The sequence below is a fragment of the Typha latifolia genome, chromosome 8, assembly GCF_019914945.1.
Source record: "Typha latifolia isolate L0001 chromosome 8, TyphaL0001v2, whole genome shotgun sequence".
Lineage (NCBI taxonomy): Eukaryota > Viridiplantae > Streptophyta > Magnoliopsida > Poales > Typhaceae > Typha > Typha latifolia.
In genome coordinates this window covers 7345245-7357586 of record NC_133093.1, presented here as the reverse complement: position 1 = coordinate 7357586, position 12342 = coordinate 7345245, and the positions used below count along the sequence as shown (strand labels likewise).

Here is a 12342-nt window from a genome sequence, read left to right as displayed (position 1 = left end):
ATAGGAATTATTCTCAATAAAACTTATTCCAAGTGCAGCTCTAGAGGGGATGCTAGATTGACCTTGGATTTTAGGTAGTAGGAAAAAGAAAAATGAAGACAAAAGATGTTATTTGTAAAGAAGAAAATTATTATTTTGTTATGCACAAAATTCTCCTTTATTTCTAGTGATAAGGATACATAGGAGATAGTCACATGCTTATACGAGATAATTCTAATAGAAAATAATAACCGGCATCTAATAAAAAGAAAAGTTAAATATTTGTAATAATTCAGGAGGTTTATGTGTACCGTATAAAAAAGAAAGACGAGACGGTGCATTTGAAATTACCCCTAATTTATATTCAATAAAATGTTCTCTACCTAATACTTTTTTGGTTACATTAATAGACTAAACACACGATGGTTGCTGAGGTAGCATATAGTTTTAATTTAACAAATATGTTCTTGCTTTATTGTCAGTCCTAATCCTTAACCATAGAGGTAGTGTAGGATGTGTAGATCTTTCACTTAATTAATATCTCTATTTTTATTTTATTTTTAATATTACTTCCTTTCAGACGAGTTCTCAAAAATAAAACAAATAGTTAATTTTTGATCCATTTAAAAGTAAAAATTTAAAAATGCTCTTTGGATTTTAACATACAACTATAAAAAATAATTAGAAAATGATTCAAGTTTTAAACGGTAAGGATGTACAAGCTAATAATGATCTTCTCATAGATGTACATGCAAAAAAAACACCCAAAATTTAAATAGAAGAATATTATATTTCACAAAGCTAAGCTCGATTCTAACGGAATATTCTATTTTTGATACATTTCTGTCGAATTTCGGTTAACGTCGGATTCTTTTGAAGATAAATCCATTAAAAACTTGAAATATCGAATAATTTAGGGTGTGATCTGTGAAATGTTCCAGAAAATATTAATCCCATTTTTTCCCCCTAATTTTAGCTGCCAGTCCTTGACAAAACCTTAAATTCCTAAGTCTAAGGAATCGATAAACTCACTTCCCTTTTAACAAATACTATCCCTCATAATCTATTAACAGCTCAGCGGAAGGTTTGGAAGGAAGGGTATTAATAAAGTACGCGGAGTGAACTTATCTCTCGCCGCACTGTATAGAAGATCTAATCCTCCCTCTCTTCGCTTGGATTTCTCTTTCTCCACCAAATCCCAACTCCATTGATCGTCTCGACGAAACCATAATCGTGAGTATCTATCGATCGATTGATCAATTTCTTTGTGAGGCGACGAGGTTAGGTACGATTTTGTGGGAATTTCGATTGGTTTCGAGCCACATCTCTCCTTCTATCCACAATTTGTCGGATCCTTCATCGGATCGATCGACCCAAGTGTTATGTTTGTCTGTTCTTATACCAAATAGATCAAAGATGAAATCTTTTGGTCAAGTAGAGCTTTGGGAAAAGGATCGAGGGTTTGAGTTTGATCTAGTTCTTTGTTCGTTTTCAGGTTCGAGTTTTGTTTGATTAGAAGGCGGCGACAATGTTTAGTAGGATTTTTGGGAAGCCGAAGGAGCAAACCAATGCCTTGGCCACTTTGGACAAGCTAAATGAGGTAAATTTTACCTTTTCAACTGCAAAAGGCTGATCTTATGATTTTTTTTTCATGAATTTTGTGTAAGTGGTAGTTGATCTGCTATCATATAATTGGGAGTTGATCTGTTGTTGTGAAAAATGCCTTCGCCAATTATAAACTAATCCGATCATATTTATGTTTATAAAAGTGAATGACTGGATATGATGAGGAGGAGGAGATTCCTTTCATTGCATTGACTGTCGAGATCATATTTATGTCTAGTTTTGAGAATGAGCAGAAAGAAATAGATCATTCGATAGATATTTGAAATTTGAAAGTCATTTTTTCCTCTCTCAATAATAATAAGCCTGCTTTCTTGTCCTCAAATTGATAATTTGCTTTGTTTGGACATCTGATCAATTCTTAAAGGCTTCATTAGGACTGCATCTGCTCATAAATAGTTGCTCAACCCTTTCTTGAAGCTTTCTTGCCTCATACTCTTCTTTCTTCTTTATGGCCATAACCCAAGATAGAAGAGAAATGTATCATTGACGATGATGTGAACTAAATGCACTACTGCCTTTTTGTGCTCAAGTTGATAAGTTTCCTTGTTAACTTAGTCTTCTTGATGTCCTCTTTCTATCACATCCACTCAAGTAGATGAATGATTGTTCTCTTTCCTTAGTTTGATCTCTTCCCAATGATCTGTATCTTCCTACTCTTTTTAAGATCTTTATGTAAATACTTATTGGAAACAAACTCACGTTTTTGTTTTCGGCGCTAGAGACTACACAGTTTTATCTGCTTTGCATACCTATAATACACAGATATGCAGCCACAATAAATTTATCTGTCAATGCTCACCGTAGTGGCATTGCATTGGTTAGTGAATCGAATTGTTACTTTGTCCTGTCCTCTTGTGACAGTGCATTTTAGGCTATTAAATACTTTGAGACACATAAGAACTATGGACAGAGATTACCGTGAGGTTAGCCGAGATCCCAAGGGCAGAAGTTGAGAATAATGGATCAAAATTTGGTGGTCGTGTATCTTTGAAGTGAAGGAGGATGATAAGCTTTTTAAGGGAAAGAATGGAGGGCTTGTTGAGAGAATATATTTATATACTTGTGTAAAAAGGAGATAAGCTGGAAATTAGTAGTTCTAGTTTCATGCAGTGTTGTGGTATTGGCAGGATTTGTAGCACATTAGGTGCCGCTACCTCATATCCCCCAAATGTTCTGAAAATCGCTATGGCTGTTGAAAGGCGCTACCTTGATGGATTTCTTGTTACTGTCATGATATTCCTGTAGTGCTGGGTGGGCATAGCAGTATAGGATTGTCGCAGGCCCTAGATTGAGTGTGGACCCACCATATTGACCTGTAATTGCAGGCGGATATGAGAGCCCTTCTATAAATTGAAGGCAAATTTGAAGACTTAAAACCTGATTCTTCCATTTAATATAAAGGGCCTTATTAATAGTCCTAGCTTCCGCAGGAGATTGGACAACTAAGAAGGAAGAAACAAGGAGAGAGGGAGAGAAGTTAGGAGGAAGGTCCATTCTTGTTTCCATTTAATAGTTAATACCTTAATACCTCTACTGCACAATGTCCTTTCTTGTCTTCTTTTTTTCGACATGTATTATGGTTAAGTTATTAAAAGTTATTTTTTCCTCCATTTAATATATCCAACTGCACAATGCCCTTTCTTGCGTTTTTCCTTTTCGTCAATATGATGTTATTGTGAAGTTGAAAGAAAGTGGCTTAGTTGAATTTTTGTACTCTAGGAGTAAATGTGCATTACCTGGTCTTTCAGAGGAGTGGCAACATTAGAATTTCTTTTGTGAATAGCAAGTAACATGAAGACCTTTCAATACCAATAAGATGGTGGGAACAACATGATCCGAAGGCATCATCGTCTTACATGATATCTTTCACTTGACGGAATCTCTTTCTGTTTGTTTTGAAATTTAGGTCTTGTAATTATTTCACTATGACCACAAATTACAACAACGGGAAACTGTACCAAGTGTCTTAAGTTATTGCACAATCTGGTGTTTGAGGCCACGAGTACCTTTCTAGGGTTCTATAATATAGTGGAAATTCAGTGAATGTGGAGCTCCTTACAAATGAAACCATTTACACCTTTTCTATCTTCTGACTTGAACTAGCAGTTTCTACTTTCTAGCATTTGACCTTCTTTTCCTTTCTTCAACTTATTTGTGATCTTTAGTAAACTAGTGATAATATGCAGTTATGCATGCAAAAACATTGTTTTCTGGTTTACTTAAAATAGAACTTTTGTTTTTTTTAAAAAAAAATTTGCATACCAAAACATGATGGTGGAAGTTAGAACAGGCCCAATACATCCCTTTTTCTCAATTTGAAAGATTTAGTGGACGAATCATTTAAAAAAAATCATTAGAATTACTTCTTGCTACCTGTAAAATAAAATTATTCCAGTCACATATTTCCCACGAGTACTTCTAACTTAAATTTCTTTTTGAATTAGACCCTTGAGATGTTAGAGAAGAAGGAGAAGGTTCTTCTTAAGAAGGCAGCTGCTGAGGTTGAGAAGGCTAAGGAGTTCACAAGAGCAAAGAACAAAAGAGGTATGCTCTTTAGCCAGAAATCTATGCATTTTTTACCTTGTGCAATTTGTTAATATTGCAGAGTTAGTTTTGCATTCTCTTTTTAGATTCACCTTTCAGTTTTCATGGTAGTCCTATGCTATAATGTAGCTTTTTGGCTAAATAATGACTCATGAATCCTTACAAGCTGTAATGATTGACATTTAAAATTTTAAATATTTGAGCAGTGTGCTCCTATTTGCGTTCTTTAATGCTCACTTTGAGTACAAGTAATCTGTAATCACAAATGTCAGAAAACCTATATGGCTATATCCAAATTATTTGATGTCAGTTATATGGATCCTGCTTTGCCATTTAACTATTTTTTATGCAAGGTCTCATCAATTTGGGGATTGTTTAGGCTCTTTTTATTGCTTTTGTACTACAGTCGTAGTTAAAAAAAAATCCTTCTGTTACACTTTAATCACTAATGGCATGAGAAATTTTATTTTCTGGTCCAATTTATCCTTTTGTATTTACCTTCACTGACACTAAGGCCAGCCTACTTATATTAAATTACGAACAGCTACTATTTGTTGCTGATTCATATGTATCTTGTATTTTTTTATCTTTTTTATTTTTCAATCTTGATTTCTACCATAGCCAGCATATGTGGAAATATGCATGTAGTTGTTCTCTTTTTCTTGCTATCATAGAATCATTTTCTAATATTTTCAAGGTTCTCAATATTGTGATCGGAATCGGTATCAGCCGTATTAGGTGCTCGTATCAGATCAGACTATTTTTTAACTACGTAAAATTCTAATTAATATCTAAAAATATAAAAAATACAAAAAAATTTAGAAAAATGGCAGGAAAATAAGAAAATAAAAATTACTCACGTATGAAGCATAAAAACTTAAAAATTATATTTACTTACTTAAAATTCAAAACTTCGATGAATACCAAACTAGCTCTTGTAAATTTTTGTGGTTTTCATTATCATAATCACCATAAATTTATAAATAATGATGCTTAGGACCTGGTGCTCTAGATCTTGTTGTGTGACTTGTGTCTAGGGAAGATAATTACCATATGGATATTGTGTCTGAGGGTACTGAGGATAATAACTAGCATATAGATCTTGTGATGGCTCTAAACAATAAATATTTGATACACTATAATCATAGGGAGCAACATTCTCATCATGACGTTGTTAATATGTATGTACATCTAAAACTGTCTTCAATCTTTATGCCTCGTTGGCTTTCCTCAACAAATGTGGATGGAATGATCTCACTATCAAGTATATCGTCGGGATTATAATTGGTATTGGTAGGTGTACTATTTTTATGATTTGTTTTTTGATTATCTCAAGTCTGCTGACTACCTTCCTAATTGCCAACAAGAGTTAAGTAAATAAAAATAAATTTTTAAATATTCATAAATAAAAGTACATAAGTAGATTAAAACTTAAAAACATGTCTATCAACAACGTGTATATCTATGTAGTTGTTTGTTCCATATGGAATTATTCATCTTCCACTACTTTCAACAACTTTGGCCTATATTTTTTTGATTGATTCTTTTGCTATGTTTATTGCATTATATAAGAAACCCAGCTCGGTCTTGTCATCATTGTTTACAAATTATAATAATTTGACAAGATGCTCAAATACTGCAGTGACAATTGTAATATCATCCTAATATGTATTTTCAAGAGTATGTTTTTCAAAGTTTTACCTAAAGTTTTATTTTTATAGACTACTCATGTGATGTAAACATTCACTAACAAAAGAGTGACAAATCTAATGAGGTTGAGTGTAATAATTTCTCTATCACTAGTCATCTGTCTAAGTAAATTAAGAACCCAATCATGGTTGTAAAATTTGTCGATCTCTGACCTTCATATATAACCATGCCAATCTCAAGCTCTTTTACAATATCCTCTAACATGAAATCAACACAATGTGCAACACATCTAATATAAATAAGGTATCTTTATCATAAGTAAATTTTTAATAGTTTTATAATTGGCCTTATTATAAGTAACTATTTGGACCGCTATTTTTTTACCTATTTTTTGTACCATTTTATCCATCAATTGATAAATATACTTTGCAATTTTGAAATTAGTAGTAGCATCCACAGAAAGATCGTTCCCATGCCCGAGTACACCAAAAAATTAATTATATTTTTTATGTTTTTGTGTACTCCACTTATCATACATTAGTGTGCAACCAAATTCATCTCAATATTGTTTAAATATCTCAATGTAAGTGAAATTTATCTACTTCTGAGTCAAGAAATTTAGTAGCAATATCATTTGAACTAAGAGGCGGAAACTAAGAGGCGGAACATTAGGCCATACTGATTGTATATTATCCATTATAGTGTGATAATAAAGATATCATTTTTATTAAAAAAATATGGTTATAGAAAAAATTTAGAGATAGTCTTTCCAATATTTTTTTTTGCATTTTTAATTTCTTTGAGAGTTGTATTGATAGAAGTCTGTATATGACCCTTTTTTTTTTATAAAGATATGTATCCATTGATCCAATATTTTCAAACTCTCTTGTAACACCAGCAATCCTAGAGGTATAACTGTTGCTCTTATATTCTCTTTCTCCATATATATGAACTGATCTAGATCTCTGTCACCACTGTTTTCTCATCTCTTCTTTCTCTCTGTGCATATTTCTGCTCTTTTTCATTGGCCCCCTCATTTGTCTCTTCTCATTATGCTCCCCACTCTACTCACTATTATCATCATCATTGTGTACATGATTATATATCAATTTTTTACGAAATATTGATTTTCTCTGTTATGTAGATTGTTATCCTTCCTTTTGATAATTAGATGAGCCAATATTTGTTTTCTAACTTCCACGACCACCTGAGTATAAGCCGCTGCATTTTCTTATCTTTTAGCCAAATATTGCTAACACCACCACTCATTTCCTTTCCACACTAGTTGCATTTAACTCATTTTTTATTTTGCCCAATAGAGCTGCAATATTGCCACCCATTATCGGTATTATATGACTTTCCTTTTGAAGCCATTGATATTTTCAATGTTTTATTATAACTCTGTAAGTTAACATAAATAAAAATAAAAATAAAATATAAAATAATTAAAAAAAATTTGTTACTTCTTTCCCTCCTCTCTCTCTCTCCCATAACCCCCTTTCTCAGCAGCACCAGCTTCTACTATAGGTGTGTAGTAGTAGCACTTGCTGCTTTGCTTCACTGTAGCAGTAGTAGTAGAGCAACAGGAAGAGAAAGAGAGAGGAAATGAGAGAGGGAATGAGAGTAGAATTAAAATTAAAAAAGAAATTAAAAAAAACTCATCCGAGGTCATTGGATCTTGGTCGGAGAATGTTGTCGGAGGTCGAGGTCGGCCCGGTGGAAGAGGTGAGAAAGAGAGAAACTGAGAAATTGAGAGAGAGAGGGCCGGTGGAGGCTGGGTCAGATTCGATCGGCTGATACTGCTGATCCCACCCAAAATGGATTAGGTATCGGCCGAAACAGATGATACCCCAGCCAGCCACGATCGGATCATATAGGGCTGATCCCAATTCGTTTCGGCCAATACCACTCAGGATCGAGCGAAACTGGGAACCTTGAATATTTCATATTTCTTTTTCCTCTTTTAGAATTGGCATTTGACATATAATTTGTAATTTTGTATTTATGCTGGAAGTTACCTTTGCAAGCATGTGATTTTCATAATACACTACCTCTCTAACCTTTCCTTTTGGTGTGTATAGCTGCAATCCAATGCTTGAAGAGGAAGAGACTTTATGAACAGCAAGTTGAACAGCTTGGGAATTTTCAATTAAGGATTCATGATCAGGTGAATATAGATTAATAGATCTACTGCTGTTGGTATTCCTAGTTACTTTCATCAGTGACACAATTTATTATTCATTTGCTATGGCAGATGATAATGCTGGAAGGTGCAAAAGCTACTACAGAGACTGTTGATGCTTTGAGAACTGGAGCAGCGGCAATGAAGGCTATGCAGAAAGCCACGTGAGTACCTACAGCAGACTCCAGTAATCATTCCATATTATACTATATTGAATTCCTGTTACTTTCTCCATAAACAATTGGTTGACTGTTGATGTGGTGATGCCTTTTTATCATCTGATGTCAAACCTGTTTAAAATTTTAAATAACTGCAAGTCTATCCACCATTTGCAATACTACAGAGATGACTTTACTTCAATGCATTTGTATATGATGAGTATGCTTGAATTCAGATTGAATTATGGGGTTAAATGTCAAAAATATCTTTTGATTATGGAACATGAATTCTATTGACTTATACCTTTTTCCTTCCCACAGAAATATTGATGATGTCGACAAGACTATGGATGAAATTAATGAGCAGACAGAGAACATGAAACAAATACAGGAAGCATTATCTACTCCAATTGGAGCAGCAGCTGATTTTGATGAAGTATCCTCTATCTCTCATCCTAATGGCTTCCTACTTGTTTTCTTTGTTGATGCTTTAAATTTTCATCATGTTTCATGTTGACAGGATGAATTAGAGGCTGAACTCGAAGAGCTGGAGGGAGCTGAATTGGAGGAGCAGCTTCTACAGCCTGCTACAACCACTCCTGCTGCTCCAGTGCATGTTCCTAGTCATGCGACAGCAATTAGGCCTGCTCCAGTAAAACCTAATGCTGAGGACGATGAACTTGCGGCATTACAAGCAGAAATGGCTATGTAGTCAGGTATTTTAATCATATGATTCTCCCATAATGATGCAAAGTTCTTTTTCTGAGTAATCAGTTAATATATACACAGACAAATGAGAAAGTTTGATTGCCTCTTGAACTAGTCTCACTTGGTAAGATGAGTCCATGAGATGGTCATAGATGCAATGATTATCGTGTTAGGGGCATGGGTCATACCGACTTTGGTTCGCCACAATACATATCGCTGGCAAAGTCGGTACCGCTAGCTCATTGGAACAATACATAACGACTCGTGCTGACATGGCAATCCATGCGTGGATGTATGTTTCACTTAATGGAAATGCATAATGAACTGGACATTCCTAATGCTGCATTGTATGATTGTAAACAAGTTACATGCAATGTTCAAGGTGGCTGGGCAGTGGGGACACTAAGGTTCTTGGCCTATATGATAGATCGGGCCCCTAAGGTGGTTTGAGCTTGGATCAAAGTGGTTAATTAGGTGAAGGTGCTATTTGTTTTTATTAGGAAAGTTTGAATGTATAGAGTTTGAAGAATAAATTTCTATTCCTACTACTTGGTTCTTGGTTATGCAGACCTATATAGGGTTCCCAAAATCTATGAAGTGGATACCACACCCCACCCCCCACCCCCGCGCTGTTTTTCTTCTGAATATTAGTTATTAGTGTTGTTTAGCAGATAACTGCAGTAGGCACTGCTCTTCCTTGCAATGTTAACAATGACTATTGCCTCCATGCTAGAAGAACCAGCGAGAATTTTACTTGTGGATTGTTTCTTCACACCACATAGTTGTTACAAGGAACATAGGTGATACATATGGTAATATTTTGTGGTTTTGTCGCATTTGCTTTATATTACACTCTAGTTCAGTTGCTGCTTGACGCCCACCTACCACCTCACAGTTTTTTAAATCTTGATCAGGAACTACCATCCTGTTGTTTTCAATGTGAAGAATGAGGGGCTTTCATATTTTATTAGCACTCCTATACTGCCTTAATGCTGTTGAAATTGTTGCGTAGGTGAATGAACAGTTACATTATGCTATCTTATCTGCCAACTCCGTATTAGTCAAAGACTAAACAAATCCTTGGTGTTAGTACATCGCAATGCTTGTTGCTCTCCTTGGATTCTTTATATTTGCAAGATCATGATTCATGTTTGCTTGCTGTGGTTATTAGTATTTTTAGACGATTAGTGGTATAGGAGTGGGTAGGACTAAGGACCTCCTAGCATTTTAACAGGCATCTAGATTTTAAGGTGGCTTAACAATTAATACTATAAAGTAAGTAGTAATTAAGAGAAAAAAATATAGGTTGTAGCGTAATCTTTAAGAAACAACAGATCATATATCTACTGAATATCCAGTTAGTTCACAGAAATAATAAAATTGGCTAACTACAAATCTATTTTGCTAATCAATGTAAACCTGCTCAATGCAACATCACAGTTTGAGAGGATTCCAAAGTGAATTGAAATGTTGAAAATGAAAGGCCTGCTCCTTTATATTTACGACCAGCCTCATAGATGGAAAACTGAAAGGTCATGATGTATCTCAGTTGCTGACCTTTTATAATCTTGTAGCAAAATTCCATTCTTTTGTTTCCTCTGTTTTCTTCACCTTTGAGTAGAAATCTTTTACAACCATTACAACTACAAGCATATAGTAGGACTAGATATCTGTTCTTCTTCAATTTCATCTTATTTTCTCTCAATTTTTTTCTTGCTAATGATGTTTGTGTTAGCTTTTAGCTGAGCTTTTTGAGAACTGTGGCTGCTATTTATTTGCCAGAGGTCAAGAATTTGTGTATTTTGTGTATCAGGTTGTACTTGTCTCTAATACCATGCTAAGTTCTAAGGGAGCTTGGTTTCATCCAGTCATTAATAACTTGATTATTTTTATATATTAGTGGATAGAAACAATGCTTGGAGTCTTATCAAAACCAAGAAATATGGCCTGCCTGCCGTCATTCACACTAGAATAGATAGTTTTCAGAAAAAAAAAACTGTTAGGAGGAAGACCTCCTAGAGATAATAAGAGATATAAGGCTGGAGAGAGAGAGCCAAAAAAAAAGGATCTTTCATGTATAATCTTGCATGATCTCGAATGTTACTAGTTCTAGCATCAAGGGTAAATAAAATACTGAAACATATTAATGTGGTTAATCCTCATGGAATGGGAAAAAAGCTATTATCATGAAAATTGGTGAATGCAACTGACTATCATTTAGAATTTCATCCCATCTGCTGAAAGAGAGAAAAATTTACCAAGCTATGGTTGTGAGGAGCTATTTGGAAGAATCATAAGCTCTTGTTTACCATGCCTTAGTTGTAATGAGCTATTTGGCGGAATCTTTCACCATTTACATCAATGTTCTTTCTCATTGGGTATATTGCTATCTAGAGATCAATTATAGCATCTGTTTATCTTTTGGTTATCTTACTCATTAAACGTTTTGCAGGTCTTTGATGTGTAAGTGGGACCATATTATGTATGTAAAGATTGGATGTACTTTATGATGGCTTTCAAATTCTCTATGTCAATAAGTTTACATCTCCCTGTGTTTGTACATTCAAGGAATATATCATAACAATCAGCGCAAAGAAGCTGCCTTGTTGTTAAATCATCATTGCCTATGATGTCTTTGAGGGGGTTACTTAGTGGTTGTCAAGACTATTTGTTTAGCCCAATCATCATATAATGCACAAATATTCTTGTTGTCTAACGCGCATAAATATCGGTTCATGGTTCATCAGAATTTATGTGGAGGCATGTCAGATTGCATGATGATCCAATTTGCAACCATATTCGAAGGCCGAAGGATGTTTTGCTACGCAAGAGTAATTTTTGCAGTATTTTACTTGGACAAGCTGATCTCTAAAAGTGAGTATATGGAATACAATGTTAGTTGATCAAATCATCCTCAATGAAGAGGAACCAAGAAGTAGAGACTAATAAGTGTTATGTTTTTTAGTTGCGGTATTTTTTTTTTTATTTGGTTTAGTAACTACACTGTTGTTGAAGTGAATTTTGCCAATATTTGTACAGTTGTGGTAAATTGAGACATCAAGATGGTAGAAAGAATTATGCGTGTTGCTTTTAGTTGCTGGTTAGGGTTGTAAACGACTCGAGCTTGATTTAATTTCAAACCTAGTATTTGACTAAAGATCGGTTTGTTATCAAGCTTACAAAGAATTAATTAAGGGTTAGAATATGCACTTTTAAATTTTATTTTATAATCTAACTGAGCCCAACCACACACATGAGTTTTTGACCAAACTAGTCATGTTATAGTTTTTTTTTCCCAAATGGACTACTGCTATTAAGTCATATAAGCCTCGTACACCACAAGTCATATTAAGTTAGCAGACATTAAAAAAAAAGACTTGATAACATCATAATTTCAACTATTATCATGAATGACTGCTTTTCACATCTCCACCTTAGGGTATCATTTATTTTAGAAATAAGGTTAATTTTAGAATATATATTTATCTTTATTAT

General features: G+C 34.2%; 1 protein-coding gene across 2 annotated transcripts; it reads left to right on the top strand.

Annotated features, from left to right (window-relative positions):
* Positions 1 to 1047: 1047 nt before the first annotated feature.
* Positions 1048 to 11573, top strand: LOC140793618 (vacuolar protein sorting-associated protein 32 homolog 1-like). Of its 2 annotated transcripts, none has more exons than XM_073145200.1 (8): positions 1048 to 1212; positions 1475 to 1579; positions 4050 to 4149; positions 7881 to 7966; positions 8054 to 8145; positions 8461 to 8575; positions 8660 to 8855; positions 11300 to 11573. In XM_073145200.1, the coding sequence occupies exons 2-7, from the start codon at positions 1508 to 1510 to the stop codon at positions 8849 to 8851; spliced, it is 657 nt and encodes a 218-aa protein (XP_073001301.1). In that variant the 5' UTR covers positions 1048 to 1212; positions 1475 to 1507; the 3' UTR covers positions 8852 to 8855; positions 11300 to 11573. The 2 variants fall into 2 exon arrangements, with proteins under 2 accessions (XP_073001301.1, XP_073001300.1); XM_073145199.1 differs by having other exon boundaries at positions 1113 to 1264.
* The last annotated feature ends 769 nt before the right edge of the window (positions 11574 to 12342 follow it).

Bases quoted from the DNA above. Each gene is read 5' to 3' on its own strand.
- LOC140793618 (XM_073145200.1), top strand. From the start codon at position 1,508: ATGTTTAGTAGGATTTTTGGGAAGCCGAAGGAGCAAACCAATGCCTTG. The intron at 4,150-7,880 runs GTATGCTCTTTA...TGGTGTGTATAG, and splicing joins AAGAGCAAAGAACAAAAGAG to CTGCAATCCAATGCTTGAAG. The intron at 8,146-8,460 runs GTGAGTACCTAC...TCCTTCCCACAG, and splicing joins AAGGCTATGCAGAAAGCCAC to AAATATTGATGATGTCGACA.